General features: G+C 48.9%; 1 protein-coding gene across 4 annotated transcripts in view; it reads right to left on the bottom strand.

The window, feature by feature from the left end:
• MPP2 (MAGUK p55 scaffold protein 2) overlaps window positions 1–19329 on the bottom strand; it is a 95299-nt gene extending 75970 nt beyond the window's left edge. For 2 of the 4 annotated variants that reach the window (XM_077313050.1, XM_077313052.1), the window contains exons 1-2: window positions 18955–19072; window positions 1151–1230 (exon numbers count right to left, since the gene is read on the bottom strand). In XM_077313050.1, the coding sequence (XP_077169165.1) occupies window positions 1151–1181 (31 nt within the window). In that variant the 5' untranslated portion in view covers window positions 1182–1230; window positions 18955–19072. Of the gene's footprint in view, window positions 1–1150; window positions 1231–18954; window positions 19073–19146 lie in introns of those variants that run through there. The other 2 variants (XM_077313051.1, XM_077313053.1) reach the window with 2 other exon arrangements.
• Between the last annotated feature and the right edge of the window lie 1135 nt (window positions 19330–20464).

Raw genomic sequence — 20464 nt, 5'->3', positions numbered from 1 at the left:
GACATAATGAATACGTATTCATGACAGTAGTCATTTGTATTTCTGTCGTGCATTCATTAATTATGTTTTGTCCAACCACTAATTGTACTTTTGTATTTTCTAAGACTGAATGTCCCTTGATTAAGCCTTACAGTGAAATGTGTTGGGACTTTTCGGACATTAAAGAACCTTTGAAGTCTGCAGACTCTGCAGATGTCTACTTGTTATATTGTTATAATTGTTAAGCCATTCTGGTATCCTACCTCTCCTATTTTAATATTACTTTTTCACAGGGCAGCATGAATTCACTTCCACCTGCTGGGGATGGGGGTGGGGAGGAGGAAGAAAAAAGTTTCCCTGCATAGTTTTCAGAAGGCACTTTGGAATCTATAGATATACTACTATTTTCTAAAGCAGGGGTAGTCAAACTGGCAGGGGTTCATGGGAATTGTAGTTCATGGACATCTGGAGGGCCGCAGTTTGACTACCCCTGTTCTAGAGTCTCAGAAAACATGATTTAAACACATTAGCAGCCTATAGCAACAAAGAGTACATGCTTGTGTTCGACGGAAATATGGACCTCTTCACTGGAAATGTACAAGCAGATGTGTTCCTGAGGCAGTTTTAGTTGTGTTTCTCATTACAAAACAGTGAAAAGCTAAGAATGTGAAAACAGCTGGATCAGACCCATTCATTTATTAGATTTCTATGCCGCCCTTCCATACAGCAGTTTAGCCTGGTGGTCTTTTTTACACAGCAGCCAACACCCCTGGATGTCTTCCCCACCAACATACATCCAGAGGCACAATGTCTCTGATGAACAAGCTCCGTTTCAGCCCTATGATTTAATAGGCAGGAAATGGTCAATGAAAGAGTCTCATTTGCTTTTAAAGCAATTTCTGTTCCTGACTGTTACAAGGCCCTTGTGGCAGGGAGTTCCATCAGTTAGTTATGCCCGGCAACACTTTAGTCCACCTAGAATCTCCTGCCCATCCTGTGGGAGAAAAGCTCCCTTTGTGCATCTCTCTTCCCTCCCCCCAAACATATTTTTAAAAGAGATTTCAGGAATACCCCATCTTCACCACGTAAGTAGTGTAGAAGAGTGCATGTTTTGAGGGGAGTTTATTGGGGGGGCGGGATGCTAAGAATAGAAATATAAGCAAACAGTTACCTGTCTCAGAGTTTGTAGAAGCGACAGGCATCTCAGCAGATGAGGACTGTTTGTCTCTATTCTTCTGGTTCTTGATGATCCTGTGGAGAGAAGAGAAATTGAATAGCCCACTCTCCAGAAACATGGTCCAAGGAAGTTTCCCTTGCACCAGAAAACCTTTGTGACGCTTATCCATACAGTTTTGAGTCAATATTAGCCTGTGATTGTGTAAAAACAGAAACCTGGATATTTGTAGCACCTTCATAACCCTCTAAGATTAGGTTAGCAGCACAAACTACTCTCTTGTGGCACACACTGATTCAAACTGAGCCACAGCAAGCACATAAAGACAACAGTGTGATTTTAAAAAGAAAATACAGGAGGGTAGTGTTGCCAGATCCAGGTTGGCAGCCTCCTGGAGATTTGGAGCTCGATCCCGGAGATGGCCAGGACCTCAGTGGGGCACCATGCCTTAGAGTCCACCCTCCAAAACATCCATCTTCACCAGGACCATTTATGCACTGGAGGTTTCATGCTGGGCTGCAGGCTGGAGTTTTAGTCGTGGCAGGTTGCCCCACCTCTTCCTGCACTCACATGGGAGAGCATTTGGCCTGGTGCACCTCATCTGACCCCAATTTGTGCTCCTGCATGGGAGCTGGGGCAGTGAAGTTCCCAGTGCATAAATGGTCCAGGGGAACTGATCATTGTAATCAGGAGATGAGTTGCAATTTCAGGGGAGTCCCCGATCCCTCCTGGAGATTAACATCCCTAGAGCAGAAACTCTTAAAGTGATACTCCAGTATCTTCCCTTTGCTTTTGTGATGAGAGAAGAACCCAGTATCTCTGCTTAGTCATATACAGAGAACAAACCGTGGCTTGAAATGAGAGCCAGCCACTGGTGTCTGGTTGATGCTTACCTCAGATACTGATCCCCCCCCCTGCAAACCCAAACCATTGCAGTTGGTTGTGATTCCTGTCATCTCAACACACTAAAACTCTGGTTGGTTCTCTTGATCACGATTTGGAATCCGGATTTGTACGCAAGACAGCAAACCAGAATTTGCAGTTTCATCAGATTTGGATGTGCGGCTGCTGGAAGCCTGGAATGAGTCAATATCTCAGCCATGTAGAAGAGGGACAGCATACCCCCAAGGATTTGAGAAGCTCGCTCTCATAATGAGCAGGCTGAATTGTTCACTGTGTTTGAAGGCTCCCTTTGACTCACTCCATAAAGGCTTTGGATCAGTTCTTGTTTAAGTATCTACACAACATGACTGACCCGGTCTTATTTTAGCATCTGACTCCATTCTAAACAGGTCTTGAGCACAGAGTAAAACAGACAAATCTCCTTCCAGGATCAGGTACAGTTTCTGCTGCTGCACATTAAGCTATGCTTCTCCCCAACCTGGCTCTATTCACATCCATACATGGTTCAAATGGCACCGTGGACTTTCGGCCTTGCCCCACTAGTAAGGCTGCCTGCCACAGGGTTTCCACTCAGCCATCCACTCATCAGCTGAAACAAAACAGTCAAACTCAAGGACTAGGGTGAACATTCCAAGGCTACTACTTACTTGAATGCTACTCATTATTAGTCCACCAAACTCAGTTCAATTTTGTGGTGTTTGTATATTTTAGTTCTTCTTAACATTTTTAGAAAGGCTTCCCTAACTAGCTTGATGGAGTGAGCCAGCTTGGTGTAGTGGCTAACAGCGGTGGTTTCTAATCTGCCAAATTGGGTTTGATTCCCCACTCCTCCACAAGCAGCCAGCTGGTTGGCTTTGGGTCACTCACAGTCCTGAAAGTTCTGTTGTCACAGAGCAGTTCTGTCAGAGCTCTCTCAGTCCTACCTACCTCACAAGGTGTCTGTTGTGGGGAGAGGAAGGGTAGGAGATACCAAGCCGCTTTGAGACTAGTTTGACCAGTAAAAAACAGGGTTCCAAAAAAACAACTCTTTAAAAAGCCTATTTTCTTACAAATACGGGAAATACAAAGTTACCCATCCTAGTTTGCAAACTTATGATTTTATGTGATAGGGGTAAATCAAGCTAACAAATAGTGTATCAGTGTCATGAAACAGATCACAAACACATTTTTTTAAAGTCAATAATTGAACAAGCAAAGGGAAGGACACTGAAAATGCTCCTTGCTTGGGGCATCTTTCCTCTTTCTGCCGCAGTAAATAAGTGTAGAGGAAAACAAACAATATTCAAAGGTTAGAAGCAGCCGGTAATCACAACCAGATTTGGCAGAAGCCCCGGTGTACATCTCGGGCTCAGTGTCTGAGTCTGTCCCTCCACTGTGGCCTCTTTCTTATCACTGAGGTCATCCTCCTTTTTTTGTTTGCTCTGGCGCTACTCTGCACATTCTTTCCACACTGGATTGGATTTCATTATAGTTTCTTCTCCCCTTTTTTCTTTCTTTCTAAAACCAAAGTTGAAGAAATCACATTTAAGCACAAAAATGGCTTAAGGCAAGGGAAGGATGATCCCCCCCCCCCCCAATTGCTACGCAGCTGCATTCGCTTGCCATTACCCAGCTAGGTTGCTGGAATGCTTCAGGTCAAAATTCCCTTTTCTAAAAATGATCAGTCTTGGCAACCGTGGATGGGTGGGTGGGTGTTCTACACACAGTTCTGGGGAAGAGAGCATACTCTTGCAGGGAATTAACAATAAAGTACAGCTTGTTTGCTTTGTATCATGTGCCTAGACTGCCAACTGCCGGGGGGGGGGGGAGAGGGAGTCCTCTCCATTTAATAGCATTATATTTGCATCAATTCGGTGAAAAATTTCATCTGCCAGGAAAGAACTCAGATACATCCTGATTTTGCAGATATAAAAGCCACATTGTCTGTGGATGGGAAACCAGTGGCTGAGGCCCTGTTAAAAATATTTCCATGCTTGAGTTTCTCCACCAAAATACTGAGTATTTTTATCTGAATTGATGCATGCGATGTGGGAGTGCTGTGGGATAAAGGACTTAAAATGCACGTTCAAGCAAATGGGCTGTCAGAAAAATGTAATGCGGTCTTGACGAATATGCTAAAGGTTTACATGCAAACCATCCCCAGGGATTGGGATGAAAAGTTACACTGCTTGCTGTGGCTGGTCTCCAGTACAGGAAGGTTTCCTCTGTGTTGAGAAACACCTGGAGATTTAGGGGGTAGAGCCCATAGAGTAGGGGTGGTCAAACTGCAGCCCTCCAGATGTCCATGGACTACAATTCCCAAGAGCCCCTGCCAGCATTTGCTGGCAGGGGCTCCTGGGAATTGTAGTCCATGGACATCTGGAGGGCTGCAGTTGGACTACCCCTGCCATTGAGGGCGGGGTATGGGGAGGGGAGGGACTTCAATGGGGTATAATGTCATAGACTTCGCCTTCCAAAGCCTCCATTTTTGGCAGGTGTACTGATCTCAGTCACCTGGAGATCAGTTGTGGGCACAGGAGATCTCCAACCACCACCTGGAGTTTCTTCCTTCAATTAAAATATTTAATTGACTAGTAAATAAGCCCACTGTACTCGAAATACAGCAGGCGCTAGCGGGGCTTGGGAGTCTCGCGGGCCGGCTCTGTGGTGGGCCAGGGGCCGGACCCAAGGGCGGGCGTGGGGCGGTGTGTGAGCCGGAGTCAGCTCATGCTGGACCCCCCCCAGCGGAGCGGCCTACCTGGGCCTGTAGCATCGAGGCGGGCGGCAGTGGCACGGCCTGCGGCCCCAAACCTCCTCCAGAGATGAGCTGTCCGGCAGCAAGGGACCAATTGCAAGCCGAGCTGTGCCCGGCTTGCAATTAGTTCCTTGCCGCCGGACTGACGATCAGAGGGCCCAATCGGCAGGTGCTTTGCACCTGCCAATTGGGCCCTCCGAATGTCAGTCCAGGGGAAGGGGCCTATCGGCACCCTTCCTCATCGCGGACAGGGCCCGCCCTCGGGGCCCTTACTGCTTTATTTAATCCACTCCACTAGGAGCGGTTAAAGATAGAAGAATTTGCTTGGAGAAAAGAACGGAAAATGTTTGGGTCTGTACTTTATTCAGTTTAGTATCAAAGTAGATAATGTTAACATTATTTAATACTATAGGCAAAGCCCGTTGTATCCAGGAATACAACGGGCGCTAGAGTTTGGCAGTGGGAAGAGGAAGGGGGGGGGGAGTTGTCCAGTCTGTAAGGACATGGGGTTGAATGTGTGTTGAGTGGGAGGTTGTGGTGGCATGGTGACAAATGAAGGCGGGGGTGTGGAGAGATGGGTGTCAAGAACCTGTGGTGTGGAATGTACGTAGAGTATGGAAGAGGATTGATCTTTGGGAATTGTGGCATAGTGGTTACAGATGAGCTTTCCAGAGCCATGTATTCAGATATGTAAAGGGGAAATCAGACTGGAGACTCTTCTTAGGGGGAAAGTACATGACAACCAATTCCAGTTCTGCATTCAACATCATTTCCCTTCTTGTCCCCCTGCCCTAATACACATGGGGTAATCACAGTACGCAGGTGTCTACCCTGCTTCTTCAGTCTCCATTTTTTTATTGTTGATAAAATGTTATGTGGCCAAATGATTCTTTCACGGCTGCTTCTTAGAAGAAGAGCTGGATTTTTGTACCCTGCTGTTTACTACCCAAAGGAGTCTCAAAGTGGTTTACTTTACCTTTTCCCTTCGTCCCCCCACAATAGACAGCCTGTGAGGGATGTGGGGCTGTGAGAGTTCTGAGAGAACTGGGAATTGGCCGCAGTGACCCAGCAGGCCCCAGGTGTCTCAAAGCAGTTTCCTTCCCTTCCTCTCCCCATAGCAGACGCTCCGTGAGGGTGGTGGGGTAGAGAGCCTCACTTGGAAGATAAAAATGAATGAACTGGGAGGGGTGGGTTCCAGTGAAGAGACAAATATAGAATAGTACAGTCTGGAATGCTAGGAGTTGTTGCGGTTAATACGACCTTATACTCTGTCCAAGAGACATGTATTTACTTATATGACGTTTGTCTGAAACACTAATAATTTGTCCCTTGACAAAGCCAGTGGGCGAAACGCGTTGGGACTTGTATGAAATAAGAATTAAAGAATAACTGAAACTGAAGAGAGATGACTGTATATAAGTCTAATTTGGATATTTTTATTGCCATATGGGTTTCCCAGTGCGTCTGTACTATTCTCACTTGGAAGACGGCAACCCTAAGAGGAGGTCTCTCTGTGCACAGCAGTCTTGACCTTAGTCAGGTTTATGCACACCTAGGTAGTGTGAAATTCCAGAAGATGAATCTACTCCAATCTGGCAACCTTACCTCCTCTCTGCAATGTTTTCTTGACCTAAAATATGTCAGGGGGGTGCTAAGTAGCTAAGGGGGCATTACACCCTTTGAGGCCCCACTTTCAGACCTCAAGGAATATGTTCAGACCAGGGACAGCCAACCTCCAGGTGGGGCCTGGAATTGCTGCTAATCTCCAGACTATACAGACCAGCTCTGCAGGCAAAAATGGCTACTTTGGAGGGGTGACTGTGTAGCATTGTATCCCCATGAGGTTTAGGGAAGCCAGCCTCCAGGTGGGGTCTGAGAATCCCCTGGAAGTACAGCTCATCTCTAGGCAGTTAGGCTGAAGGGAAACCTTTCCCCCACCTCTCATGCACCCCTTCACAAGGTATGCACGTGGCCCCAGAATCCACTTGGTTGATTGGCTGGTGATTTTGCCCTTCTGAAGCCTGAGGCCTACTGCTAGCAACTGCAGTCCCTGTTGTTGTCTGCAAGGTCAAGTCATTGCCTAATAAAGGTGGATCACCTAGGTCCAATCCGCACGACTTCAATGTTGCCAAAGGCTTGCAAATTGTAAACGCTACTAATTTGCAGTTCCGCAAGACGTCGCACACAATCTGCCACACTCCTGAAACAGTCCCGCAAAAAGCGATTCGTTGTAGCGCTTAAAGGGAAATCCAGAAAAGTGGATTCATCCTCCGAAAAGCGCTACACTCTTGCAAACAATCTGCAACACTAGCGAAAAAGACCTGTGCGCTCCCATTGTTGCGGTTCCAGCAAAGTCCCTCCCCCTGGCTCTCTCCTCCGAACTTCCAGCGAAGCGATCGCCATTTTTTTTTCCTCGGAGTGAGCAGAGAGCAACGAACTGGCGAGCCTTCATTCACCCAGCGAGGCTTCTCCGGCTACAGTCCCTCCACAGAAGTGCTTTAAAGCTCCCCTAAGTCACCAAGCACAACACAGCCCCATTTGCAAGTTCCCTTTATTTTCGGCCGAAAATCATGCCCGTGCTGCGGGGGATTTTTCTTTTCACTCGGGGGAGCGTGGCAACGATGACTCGCCAGCTCACACGCCAGCTAGATGGGTCTCTACGTTAGGAGGAATCAAGGCATATTCGTTGCAACGTGGGCTGCCCGAGGTGGGGGGGGGTTGAGGGAGGGAGTCGCCACCAGCGTTCCCTCCATCCCGAAAAGGCCTGACATGGCCTCTCTAGGCCCCGATGGGCCTGCCTGGAGCAGGCGGGGGCGAAGGGAGTCTCCAGCAGTGTTCCCCCCCTGATAAGGCCCACTGCAGCCTCTCCAGGCCTTGGCGGTCCTGGCCGGAGTGGGGTGGGAGAGGGGAGTCCCTGCCAGGACCCTCTCCCCTGAAAAGGCCTTGGCGGGCCTGCCTGAGATGGGGAGGGGGGGGGCTGGAGGGAAAGCTAGCATCCATTGTATTTTAAGTACAATGGCGGTTTGTGTGTGTGTGTGTAGAATAATAGAATCATAGAGTTGGAAGGGGCCTCATCTAGTCCAACCCCCTGCGCAGTGCAGGAACTCACAACTACATTTGTGAGTATCTGACAGTAGTATTTGATAGTGGTAGATTTAGTAGTAGATTTAGTTATAGGCTTTATAGATCATTTTGATCACGAATTTGACAGATCTGATTGACACTTGTAAACTGGAACAGCTGCAGTTCCCTAACTCATCTCAATTATTCAGCTATTCATTTCTCAACCGGTAGTTGTTTCCATCCTTTTGACTGCACTGAACGTAGCAGAGAGAGCCCATAGAGGCATTCACTGAGGTAAGCAATATGGGGTTTTGCCCCAAAATTATATTGACTTTTATGATGGTAAATACCTTATGTGTCCTTGAGGCACTTTAATGGCTATTTCTCACTTTATTCTTTAGAAACCCACTGTAGCTTCTTTGCCAACCATCGTTTTCGTGTATGACTAACATACAACTTTTTTGATGAGCTTATATTGGTTTGAGGGAGTTTTTGCTCTATTAAAGGTTTCTTTATGAATTTTCATTACCATGTAACTATTTTCATTTAACAGCAATCATCTAATAGATGCTTTCATCCATTGTATAATTCGGTAGATGTTTTCAATCATTGTATTTTCATAATAGATTGTCTAAATTGAATAGTGATTTTTTTTTTTTGCTTAAGCATGGCCATGACTGAATGTGGCCGCCGTTGACAAAGTGGCAGGGCAGGGTGACAGAGGATGGCGCTAGGCACATATGCGCTCACCTGGGGTGAGTTGGGGCATGCATGGCACAGATGTGCCACATCAGAAGGGATGGGGGAGGAGCGAGAACATGGCGCTTTATAAGGTGTGCTTGCTGGGGCTTCTTTCCCTTCCCAGCCAGTCAGCAAGCAGCACCCGTACCCCACCCGATAGCTTTCCCTCCAGCCCGCCCACCCCCACCCATCTCCGGCAGGCCCGCCAAGGCCTTTTCAGGGGAGAGGGTCCTGGCAGGGACTCCCTTTTCCCACCCCACTCCGGCCAGGACCGCCAAGGCCTGGAGAGGCTGCAGTGGGCCTTATCAGGGGGGGAACACTGCTGGAGACTCCCTTCGCCCCCGCCTGCTCCAGGCAGGCCCATCGGGGCCTAGAGAGACCATGTCAGGCCTTTTCGGGGTGGAGGGAACGCTGGTGGCGACTCCCTCCCTCAACCCCCCCACCTCGGGCAGCCCTGCTCCCTCCCCCCTTCCCCTGGCAGCCCTGCCGAGGTTTGGGGTGGGGGCAAGGGCTGGCCAGGGCTCCCTCTCCTTCACCCCCTACTGGGCCTGCAATCCCAGGCCCTCTCCCCTCCGTCCCAGCTCCCGCTGGCTGTGTAGCTTACCACAGGCTGGCACTTCTTCCACATGGAAGAAGGGAAAGGCCAGGAGTGGGACATTCTATTTGATACGTTGGATGGACGGCTGATCAGGGACACAACAGGCTACATGAATGGCAGTTAGGTGATGAGTCACAATCCCTCCCACTACCCCCTTCCCATTTTATTTATATGTTCAGATTCAGAGGTCCCATATTTAACAGAAAGCAGTGATTATAAGGAGTTCATAAACCACAAATACGTAAAGGTGACGTGACAATTAGCAAATGTACCAAGGGTGATATTTACTCAGTTTGTATGAACAAATTACAAAAAACAAGACAAATCCTGTGATGTATTGAGACCTAAAGGAAATTTAGGGAAACAAGATTAATTCATAGATTAAAAAGCAAAGGAAATTCAATCTATGAGTTAATTTAGTTTCCTCGGGTAGAAGTACCCTGGTGACATCAACAGAGTTACACTTGTGAAGTTTAAAAACATACAGGACACAACATTTCAGTTCATCTTCTGGATGGTGTCCAGGGATAAAATGAGAAACTAAGGGCATTTGTAAAACAGCATTCTAATTCTGCTTCTGTGTTCATTGATTCTGACACGAACTGGACTTACCAATATAATATTTTGGGCATGGATACCAGAGAATATAAATACTTTTAGAATTGAATTTAGAGAAGAAAAGCAACTCCTTGCTAAAATCCACATCAAGCTTCTCCAATCTCTGTATCTGTACAACAAAAGGGCACACTGAGCAATTGTGACATAGCCACTAAGGGCTATGAAAAATATCAGAATGTATCAAGGAGTTGGTGTTTTCCTAAAGCCAATTAAAATGGTTGTCTCATGTCCTTGAATATCAGCTACCAAATGCCAATTTTATAAATAATTCTGTCCAAGGGTAGGCCATGGAAGAGTGTTCAAAAGAGCAATGCAGTGTATTGAGAGGGTTTTTTCTCTCTTCCTGAACAAAAAGTGATAGGCTAGAAGTAGACAAGGTTCGATTTTCAGCTGTTTGAAGAAGTGAAAAAGGGTAGCCTTGAGAAATGAGTTGCATATTGATGTTTATTGTTATTGGCATTTACTACCACACAGTATTTCTTTTTGTTTCATCCCCTTCATTGATAAAAATTGTGCAAAGTGTTGCCTGGAGCCAAGAGCAGAGACAAGTTGCTGAAAAGGGGTCCTAAATCTCGAGGTGGTGGCTGGAGATCCCCCACTATTATAACTGATCTCCATGTGACAGAGATCATTTTCTCTGGAGAACACCAGCAGCAGCAGCAGCAGCATACTGATGTCACTCCCCATGCACCTGGAAGGGATGTAGTGAGTCACAGGGAAGGGTTCCCCATGTAGGGATGCCAGTCTCTCGATATTGGAGGGACCCACCTATCCTGATCTTCACTAAAACCTTTCCATCTCCATCGTGATCTTGGGAAAGACATGGTAACTGGCATTTGGATTCCTAGCTTGAGGACTGCAAGTCAATGCTGACGGTGTGGGAAAGCCTCAAGAACACATCTGGATATAGGCAAGGGTTGCATTTTCTGATCAGATGACACAAATGTTAAATCAGGATCCCCCAGTTTCACAGGTCACCCCCCAGGCACCTGGAGGTTGCCTTGATCAGGGGCCTGCAGCCTTTTCAAACCTTTGGGTATTGGCTATAACTACAAAACAGCTCCCTTTCCCCCTCTCCTATGCTTCAGTTCCTCAGATGTGAGAAATTTGGGCTTGTATTGCTCTACTCTGAAAGGGTAAGGTAAAGGTAAAGGTATCCCCTGTGCAAGCACCGAGTCATGTCTGACCCTTGGGGTGACGCCCTCTAGCGTTTTCATGGCAGACTCAATACGGGGTGGTTTGCCAGTGCCTTCCCCAGTCATTACCATTTACCCCCCAGCAAGCTGGGTACACAGGTAAAAAGCCAAATGAGGGTGCAGCTGGCTGGATCCATAGGCTCACCTCCCCAATCTGGCCAGTCTGCAACCAACAACCGCCAAGAGAAATTTCAGGGCGGGGCTGATGTAACATCTTTAGATGCTCTAGCATTTACAAAAACACTATGGCTTTATCACAGAGTTTTAGCAAACAGTAAAGCATCCATTATGTCAGTTTAGGTTTTTAACCCTTTCCTCCTGCTAGCACCTCAGGCGCCAGCAAGAAAAAAATCAGGGATACTGGGAGGTCTCCCACTATATTTGGACACCTGGCCCCTCTACCAAATGGAGCCAAGGTAGGAGGAGCTTAGAATCATAGATCCAACTGAAGAGCTGATTGGAGGAGAAGGGGGCCTACTGTTTCTTAGTTGTTACCTGGCAACTGCCTGGAGCACACTTGGTTGGAAGAAGGATAGGCGTGCCTGCATGCAAATAGCAAGGAGGAAGAGAGAATGTACTGGATGGAACCAGGGGCGGAGCAGAAATCTGCCTGAAGTCCACTCTTTCCTCAAACATGCTTGTAGTTGGCTCTTTCTCAAAAGACCAGAACAAAGCAGGTTCGGGGAAACTGCCCAGGTCTACTGTGGAAATGCAAATACTGACAGAAACCCAGTGGTATCATGCTGAAGCCAAAATACAAGCCACAGTGAATTAAGTGAAAACTTGGAACAAGATATCACTGCTGGACAAACCCAACTAGGGTTGCCAGATTCCCCCACACCAGTAGCAGGGTCAGGGGAGTAGGGTTGCCAGCTCCAGGGTAAGAAATTCCTAGAGATTGACAGCTTGGGGAGGAGAGGGATTTCAGTGGGGTACACCACCAAGTCCACCCCACAAAGCATCCCTCCATCTCTCCATCCATTCATTCAATTTATAGACCACCCTCCTGGCAAGCCAGCTCAGGGTAGTGTACAGCATCAAAGTAAAACAGTAATATAAGTTAAATAATAGCATATTAAAAACTAAAAACATTACATAATTCACCAAATGTGGTATCTCAATCTTAGCTGAATTTATTTCTCAGTTTCTTATGCATCTTGACTCTAATTAGTCCTTCCTGACAATTACCCCGGCAGCTATATGTAACCTTTGAGGAAATCTTTTTCAGTGCCTCTGAAGAATGTGCATCTGAAGACATGCTAAGTCTCTCAAGTCTTACTTATACCCAGAATTGAACATTGTTGGTCTTGGAGGTACCACTGCACTCAAACTTTGTTATCCTGTATTTTTATGCCATTTGACTGCCAATTTATGCCATTTATGCCAATTGACTGCCATTCACAGATCTTACTGATTGCCTTATCCAATTTCAGCTATATTGTGTTCTTCAGGAAAACTGATCTTTGTAGTCTGGAGATGAACTGGAATTCCAGAGGATGCCCCAGTCTCCATGGACGTTGGCATCCCTCAAACCAATTATAAATGCAACTGAAACTCTACATTTTTATTGTGGTACATAAGCTGGATATGGGCCCTCCAAGATGTCCCTGTGAGGACTCTAGCAGCCGCATTTTGCACCAGCTGTAGTTTCTGGATCAGGCCTGCATAGGGTAGGCCCGCATAGATCGAGTTACAGAAATCTAGCCTGGAGGTGACTGTTGCATGGATCACTGTGGCTAGGTGGTCAGGAGACAGATAGGGTGCTAGTAGCCGAGCCTGTCGAAGGTAGTAAAATACCTGGCTCGCTACCTTTTTGACTTGAGCCTCCAAAGTTAATGAGGTGTCTAAGGTCACTCCCAGATTCCTGGCTTGGGATGCGATGACCAGTTGTGTCCTGGCCAAGGTGGGCAGGCACGTTTCCTGAACTGCCCCTCTCCCCCAAACCACAGGACCTCTGCCTTGTCGGGGTTGAGTCTCAGGCAGCTCTGCTCGAGCCTCCCAGCCACGGCTTCCAAACATCTGGCAAATGGATCCGGGGGGGGGGGTCCGAGCGGCTGTCCATCAGGAGATACAGCTGGGTGTCATCTGCATATTGATGACAACCCAAGCCGTAGCTCCTCACCAGCTGGGCCAGAGGGCGCATAAAGATGTTGAAAAGAGTGGGGGAGAGCACCGAACCCTGAAGGACTCCACAATGGAGCCTGAATGGGCTCAACATCTCATCCCCCAATGCCACCCTCTGGATCCGGTTTAGGAGAAAGGAGCGTATCCAGCGTAATGCTGTACCCCTTATCCCCATCCCAGCGAGGTGGCATGCTAGTAGTTCATGGTTGACCACATCAAATGCGGCTGATAGATCTAGTAGAACCAACACAGCAGAACTGCCTCGATCCAGCTGGTGATGGAGATCATCTGTCAAGGTGACCAGCACCGTCTCCACCCTGTGGCCAGGACCGAAGCCAGACTGGTGTGAATCAAGAACCGAAGTTTCCTCCAGGAACATCAGGAGCTGGTCCGTCGCGGCCCTGTCAACTACCTTTCCCAGGAACTCTAGATGCACAACTGGTCGGTAGCTGGCCGGGTCCCGCAGGTCCAGCGATGGTTTTTTGAGCAGCAGGCAAACCACTGCCTCTTTCAGCAGTTACAGAAACTCCCCCAACTGGAGGGAGCAGTTGACAATCTCCAGGAGTTGCTCTCCCACCCACAGCCCCCCATCCTTGAGGAGCCAAGATTGGCAGGGATCTAGAGGACAAGGGGTTGCCACACTTTCCCCAGCAACCTGTCCACATGGGATAAAGAGAACCACCTGAAGCCATCAAACACCACATCCAATGACAGCCAACAGGCCTCCAGTTCGTTCACTGTATCAAATCCGTAAAATAGCTCACTAATGCCTCACAGCCAAGATCCAATCCAATCTCCTCCAGGTCGGTCAATGATCAAACTACCCTAAATAATTGGGCCAGGCGAGAGCTAGCGGACGCAATTTCCGTGGCAAAAAAGTCCCTTTTTGCCGCTTTCACTGCCATCTCATATGTCCTCATAAGCGTGCGATAATATGTTCTTGCAGCCTCATTGCGAGACTTCAGCCACACTCCCTCTAGTTGTCTCAATTCCCTCTTCTTCTCCCGGAGCGCCCTGATATACCACGGCGCCCGTTTTAGTCGAGGGCAGAGGACGTCTAGGGGCAATCGTGTTGATGGCATCTGCCAGGCAGGACTGCCAGTTTTCCACCAAGGCATCCAACGAACTGCCAGGAGGCACCGGGTCCCGCAGAGCATTCCGGAATCCAATAGGATCCATTAGTCTCTGCGGGCAGACAAAAATACATCCGCCACCCAACTGGCGGAGGGGTGAGGTTTTTGATCCGGGCCCGCAGGGCGTAGTGGTCTGACCACAGAACGGCCAAAGCCGCATCCAGACTCACCTCTATCCCCACACCGAAGATCAAGTATGGCTGGCCTGATGTGTGGGTCCAGTAGCAAATTGCGAAAGCTCTAGTGTCGCCATGGCCGACACCAGGTCTGAGCAAAACAAATGTACAAAACAAAACAATGTACAAAACAAATTCAAACCGGATTCCATAGTCCGGTATAGTCCGTTTTTGATATCTTCATCAGTGATATTCTCAATATTGTTAATAACTCAATCTTATCTAATTGTATTCTCTTGGGTGATGAAATTATAGAAAATAACTTGTTCTCTGGTAATATTTTGCTTTGTTTAGTTCAATCCCCAAATAGTCATCTATCCAAATTTACACGGATATTAATATTAATATCACAATGCTGAAGAGTACTTAAGTTGCACTAAGTTAGTTTCTATAATTTGACCACCCAGTATTTTGAACATGGTTTCCATTGCAAGAAGTCATTTCACCGTCACCAGCTTGAGACAACAGGTTGGCCGGTGGGAGATAACAGGTTGGCAGGTTGGCAGCTTGGGACAGCAGGTAGTGGGACCTGCCACTGCCACTGCCTCCCTTCTATGCCTGGCCCTGACTTGGCTGGGTATGCACCATTGTTTGCCCGGTCTCTTGGTTCCCACACTCAATGGAAGCCCTCTTGAGGAGGCTGTGCCCACTCCCCTCACCTGCAGTGGGACACCTCCAGGTTCAGGAAGGTGGTAGTGTGAAGCCCGGAGGGAGGGGTTGTCGGGGTGGCCAGGCAGATGACCGGGGTGGCTTGGGCAGCCCACAGATAAAGGCTATTGCCAGGTACACAGCTTGGGATGGAAGAAGTGCCAGGAGTGGAGGGCTATGAACAATGGTGGAGGAAAGTCCCCAAGAGGAGGGCAGCATTCCCAGCCTCAGTTTCTGCTCACTGAGGTGAATGGTGATAGCAGGGGGGGGGCTGCAAAGGACCCAGTGGCATCCCCCAAATGTGGTGCACGGACCACATGCCCTGCTTGCCACACTCTATATTTGTGCCTCTTGCTGTGCATTGCATTGTAAATCCTATTAGGAGTTCTTCTCAATACATTTAGCATTTCACCACCCCGAATACAGCAGTGCCATCTTTCCCCTGCCTCCAGATACTTGATGAGCTAGTCCAATAGCACCAATTGCAATACAAACCCTAGAATGGGGCACACCATTGCCACCATCCCCATCTTCCTGGGAAAGTTCCCATGCTCCTTAACTAGTTACAAACACACAGTGGATTTTGCCACAAAGCTTCAAAACACCAGCATATGTTGACCCCATGGTTAGCCAGAGGACCTCACTCCGACTGACAGTGGACAGAAGAACTATTAAGAAAGATGAACCACAAATTCCTACAGTTGGAAGGGGCCATCTAGGCCATCTAGTCCAACACCCTGCTTCATGTCAGCTGTTTGTGCTACATGCATCCGGGCAGAACAACTGAATCAGCCTGTTACCTATTTTTAGGGGACAGACTGCAAACCCCGTACGTTCACCTTTAGGAAAGCATCATTTGAATCTCAAAACAGCTCTCTTGCTTCTCAAGACCCATGCACAAGCAGGCAGACAAAATCCTACTTCTTCTCCTCCAACCTTTTACCAGCAGCCCTGGGGCTCAGCCCTTCCATGCCACCTAGCCTCTGCGAGAGCTGCATCCAGCCATCTGCAGCTTCTGTGACAAGCACGGGCCCCACCATGGGCAGAAAAGGCTGCTAAGCTGTTCTCTGCTGCCAGCCTGAGATCCTAGCACTACAGTGCTCATTATGTAATGCTCAGCTACTGTCAGCCATTCCAGAGCTCAATGTTTCTGACTGTCTGCCTCACAGACACACACCCAGGCTCCTTACTGTATTTACTCAAAAGAAGGAATCTAACACAATCCCCTTAAATAATGTTATACGCACTCCCACAAAATTATTATTGGACATAATTGCAACGTATGTGAATGTGAGAACACTCGCAAGATTTGTATTGTTTGATGCCGTAACAGTGGGAGGAGAATCTAGCCTTGCATTTGAGTAAATACTGTATTTCCCATGACTTTTTAAAAAGAATCACACCATTCTGAGGATCATCCCCAATGCAACTTAATTAAAATTGCCCACACTTCAAAATTCTGGTTTTGAAATTCTGAAAGGAGTGTGCTTTTTTAAAAAAAATTGTTAATCTCACTCAGGAGTTCAAGGCAATAGCAAACCACCATCTTGTCAAATATATATCTCCCTCCCACCCCAAATCCTTCATTTTATCCAACACCCATAATTCAGGAACAAATGGAATTTGCAGGCACAGTCTGATTCCTCTCCTACTTCAAATGTATTTCCACAGCACCATGCAGCAAACACTTGGTCAGACACGTCACATGCTATACCAACTCAATAAGCACGAATAAAAAGGAGAGGCTTGAAGATTTGTATCCTCTGGGATATTTGCCAGCATTGCTCAGATGCAAGCAAAAGGCATTCTTGAATCACTCAAAAAATATATATTTTAAGTACTTGTACAGAACTGCTTTGTTGGTAAGTCAGACACTTGATCTATAAAGGTCAGTCTTGTCTGAATGTCAGCTCCTCTCCGGGGTCCCAGGTGGAGATCTTTCACACCATGTAATGCCAAATCCTTTCAGCTGGAGATGCTGCGGACTGAAATGTGGGCTCTTCTTCTTCGTAAGCCAAGCAGGCATTCTCCCCAGCTCTGGCTCATCATCAGAGCGGAACCCAGAAAAAAAATAATTAAAATGCTTTGGGACTGGCAAGCCCTGAAGTTGCCCCAATTCTTCCTCAACACACAGCAGGTTGAGCAGAACAAGAGCGGCCAAAGCACCTGTGCCTTGTCAGGAAGAGAGTTTTGCAAATATCAGAAAACTTCACAATGAGAATTAGTTCACGGCACATGTGGTGATGGTGGTGGTGGTGGTGGTTACAGCCAATTTCCAGAGACCTTGTAGGGCAGGGGTGGGCAAACTGTGGCCCTCCGGATGTCCGTGGACTACAATCCCCATGAGCCCCTGCCAGCATTCGCTGGCAGGGGCTCATGGGGATTGTAGTCCATGGACATCCGGAGGGCCGCAGTTTGCCCACCCCTGTTATAGAGTTTTCAAGGCCAAAGATGTTCAAGGATGGTTTGTCTGCCTGCCTTTGCATGGCCATCCTGGAATCCCTTGGGGGTCTCTCATCCAAATATTAACCAGGGCTGACCCTGCTTAGTTTCTGAGATCGGACAAGATCAGGCCGGCCTGGGTCACCCAGATTAGGGAAAGGCACATGTATCGTGGACTTTAAAAGTAAACCTTATCCCTTTAGGGGGGAGGGGGAGATCTAAGGATCATGTGGAACACAGCAAGGAATGCAAGGGGGGTAATTCTATTTGGTTGCCAGGGAGAGATACTTGGCCTTGCCTCTAAAGCTCAGTTTTGAAAAATAAGCCTTGGTTCAGATTCAATTCAGCAGGGACAGAGGAATGCTGCTTATATTAAAAGCACTAGAGTTTCTAGAAAACAACGACAGCACACGCTCCTGATTTCAGACTCTGCATCTGGAAAAAACATTAGGAATGTTTTCCTCTTAGCCCTACACACTCTCCAAGGGAGAAGCTGCCTTTTCAGATGGCATCAAATCGCTCAAGTTTTCAGTTGCATGGATTTCAGTGCCCCAAAGGCATGGGAAATTGCCATGCTCCCTCCACCTTTCCCCACTGCCATGATCCCAAAAGAAGAAATCCCGTCATTCAAAGCAGAAGGCAGATTGTCTACTAAGGAGCTGTGGAATAAAATGGAGACTTCGGTCCTGGATTATGAGGATGGCTTGCAAGAAGCAGCATCACCTAAAGCAGGGGTAGTCGAACGCTGGCAGGAGCTCATGGGAATTGTAGTCCATGGACATCTGGAGAGCCGCAGTTCGACTACCCCTGACCTAAAATATAGGGGGACTTCGGAAGCTCTTGCGGGGCCACCCCCGCTGAGCAAACTCCACAAGAGCGCTTTGCAGATAAGCAGGGGTTTTTAAAAACCGGCACACATTTGGATGCTGTGGGCGACTCAGCCTCCTTATTCTTGCTTCCCCTGGGCGGGGGGCGGGGGCAGGAGATCCTCTCAAGTGCCCTCGGCATGGCTGGCACGGAGGACGGCAGGGGGCCAAGGGGCTGCCCTCTTTCGCAGGAGGAAATGGGCAACAGCGAAGGTTTTCCGCTCCCGGCACGGGGGGGGGGGAAGAAAGGGGGGTCAAATGACCCCCTCCAGGGCAGCGCGCGAGGGCCGCTGGACAGCCGCGCCTTTCCCCTGAAGACGTCTCTGGCCCAGGGAGCCTTTCCTTTTGGCGGGGAGGGCCAAAGACCGGTCAGACCGGTGCGGCCGCTGCAATGGAGACCTTGTCCGCGTGAAAACTGCCAAGACTTGGAAAGCGGCAGCCCAAGGCAAGGGCGGGAGGCGGGAATAGCCGCGCGAAAGGGGCTGCCTGGCCCACCCCTCCCTTCCCCTCCGCGGCCCGAATCCCCCTGAAGGAGGCAGCAGCGCAACAAGCCACTCACCTGCCGCGGCTCAGGAGCGATGGAGGCAGCGCGCGCAGAGCCTTCCCGGCCGCCGAGAGTCGCGGGGTCTGGAGCGAGGCTCGGCTGGGAACGGGCTCTGCTGCTGCTCCTCGCTCGCCTCGGCCTCGGGGGAGGGCGGCTTAAAAGGGCAACGCTGCCCGGGATGGGGGGCCCACCGGTGCCCTTGCTTACCTGTGCCACAAGGGCAGCTCCGCTCAAGCCAGCTCCGCAAGACAACGGACTGGGGTGCAGGGCGGCCTAGCAAGGCTAGACACGCGGGCTTAGTCCCGGATCGGGCCCCCCAGCGTGACAGTGAGGCGCTGGCTTTCACCTGACTAAGGGACGCGGCTCAGCGGGTGTGAGGCGCGAGTTCAGGAGGTTGCCAGCTCTGGGGTGGGGAATACCTGGAGATTTGGGGGCGGAGCCTGAGGAGGGCGGGGTTTGGGGAGGGGAGAGACTTCAGTGGAGTATAATGCAATGTTCCCCTTCCAAAGCAGCCATTTTATCCAAAGCCACTGTCCCTGCCGCCTGGAGATCAGTGGTGATCCCAAAGAGATCTCCGGTCACAACTGGAGTATCACTTTTCTGCCTGGACAGCGAAGGATACAGGACTCCCCAGCAAACACTAGTGGTTAGTGCTTATCACAAGCCTACTGACAAGAACTCCTGTTTACAGCCCCCTTCATTCCACCCAGTGAGTTTAAAGTACAAGCTGCCATTTAGTTTATTCTTACATTATAAAAGGAATTCAATGGACTTGTCAGAGTCAAACTGCGGCCCTCCAGATGCCCATGGACTACAATTCCAATGAGCCCCTGCCAGAATTCGCTGGCAGGGGCTCATGGGAATTGGAGTCCATGGACATCTGGAGGGCCGCAGTTTGACTACCCCTGTATTAGAGCATCAAGGACTTTAAAACAACAATTATTAACACAGGGGTGGCCAAACTGTGGCTCTCCAGATATGCGTGGATTACAATTCCTCTGAGGCCTGGGGTGACCAGAGAACAGCTACTGGCCCTGAGACAGGGGTCCAAGACCGTGTCACAGTACACGCCAGAGTGCCACCTCCTGGTCACTAAAATCAAAGACTGGACCAAGGCTATGAAGGTGCAGTTTTTGTGTGAGGGCCTCCAACTCGATGTCCTTGAAAAGGCCATGGGGCAGAATGACCCAACCAGCCTTGTGGGATGTGCCTGGTCAGGGAGGTAGAAGCCTGGGCCAAAGTTCTCAAGATGGTGAGATGCTTACACACTGGGAAGGCTGCAAGTCCTCGGGGTCACACAGACCCAAGCACACCCCACCCCCAGAGGTAGCTGAATGCACCCTCCACCAGGCTAGCAGTCTCTGCCTGGGCTGCAGTGGCACCAAGCGCTTCCTGGCCTACTGTCCACCCAGGAAGCCGGAATGTGAGGGCACTCAGCACTCCCTCATCCAGCTGTTCAGTGGTGGCTGCTCCACCTGCATCATGTTGATACTTCGAGTGGGAAGAAGTCTCCATAAAACTGCTG

Source organism: Paroedura picta, chromosome 16 (assembly GCF_049243985.1).
Source record: "Paroedura picta isolate Pp20150507F chromosome 16, Ppicta_v3.0, whole genome shotgun sequence".
In the NCBI taxonomy this organism is placed as follows: Eukaryota; Metazoa; Chordata; class Lepidosauria; order Squamata; family Gekkonidae; genus Paroedura; species Paroedura picta.
This window is presented reverse-complemented; position numbering and strand designations above follow the sequence as displayed.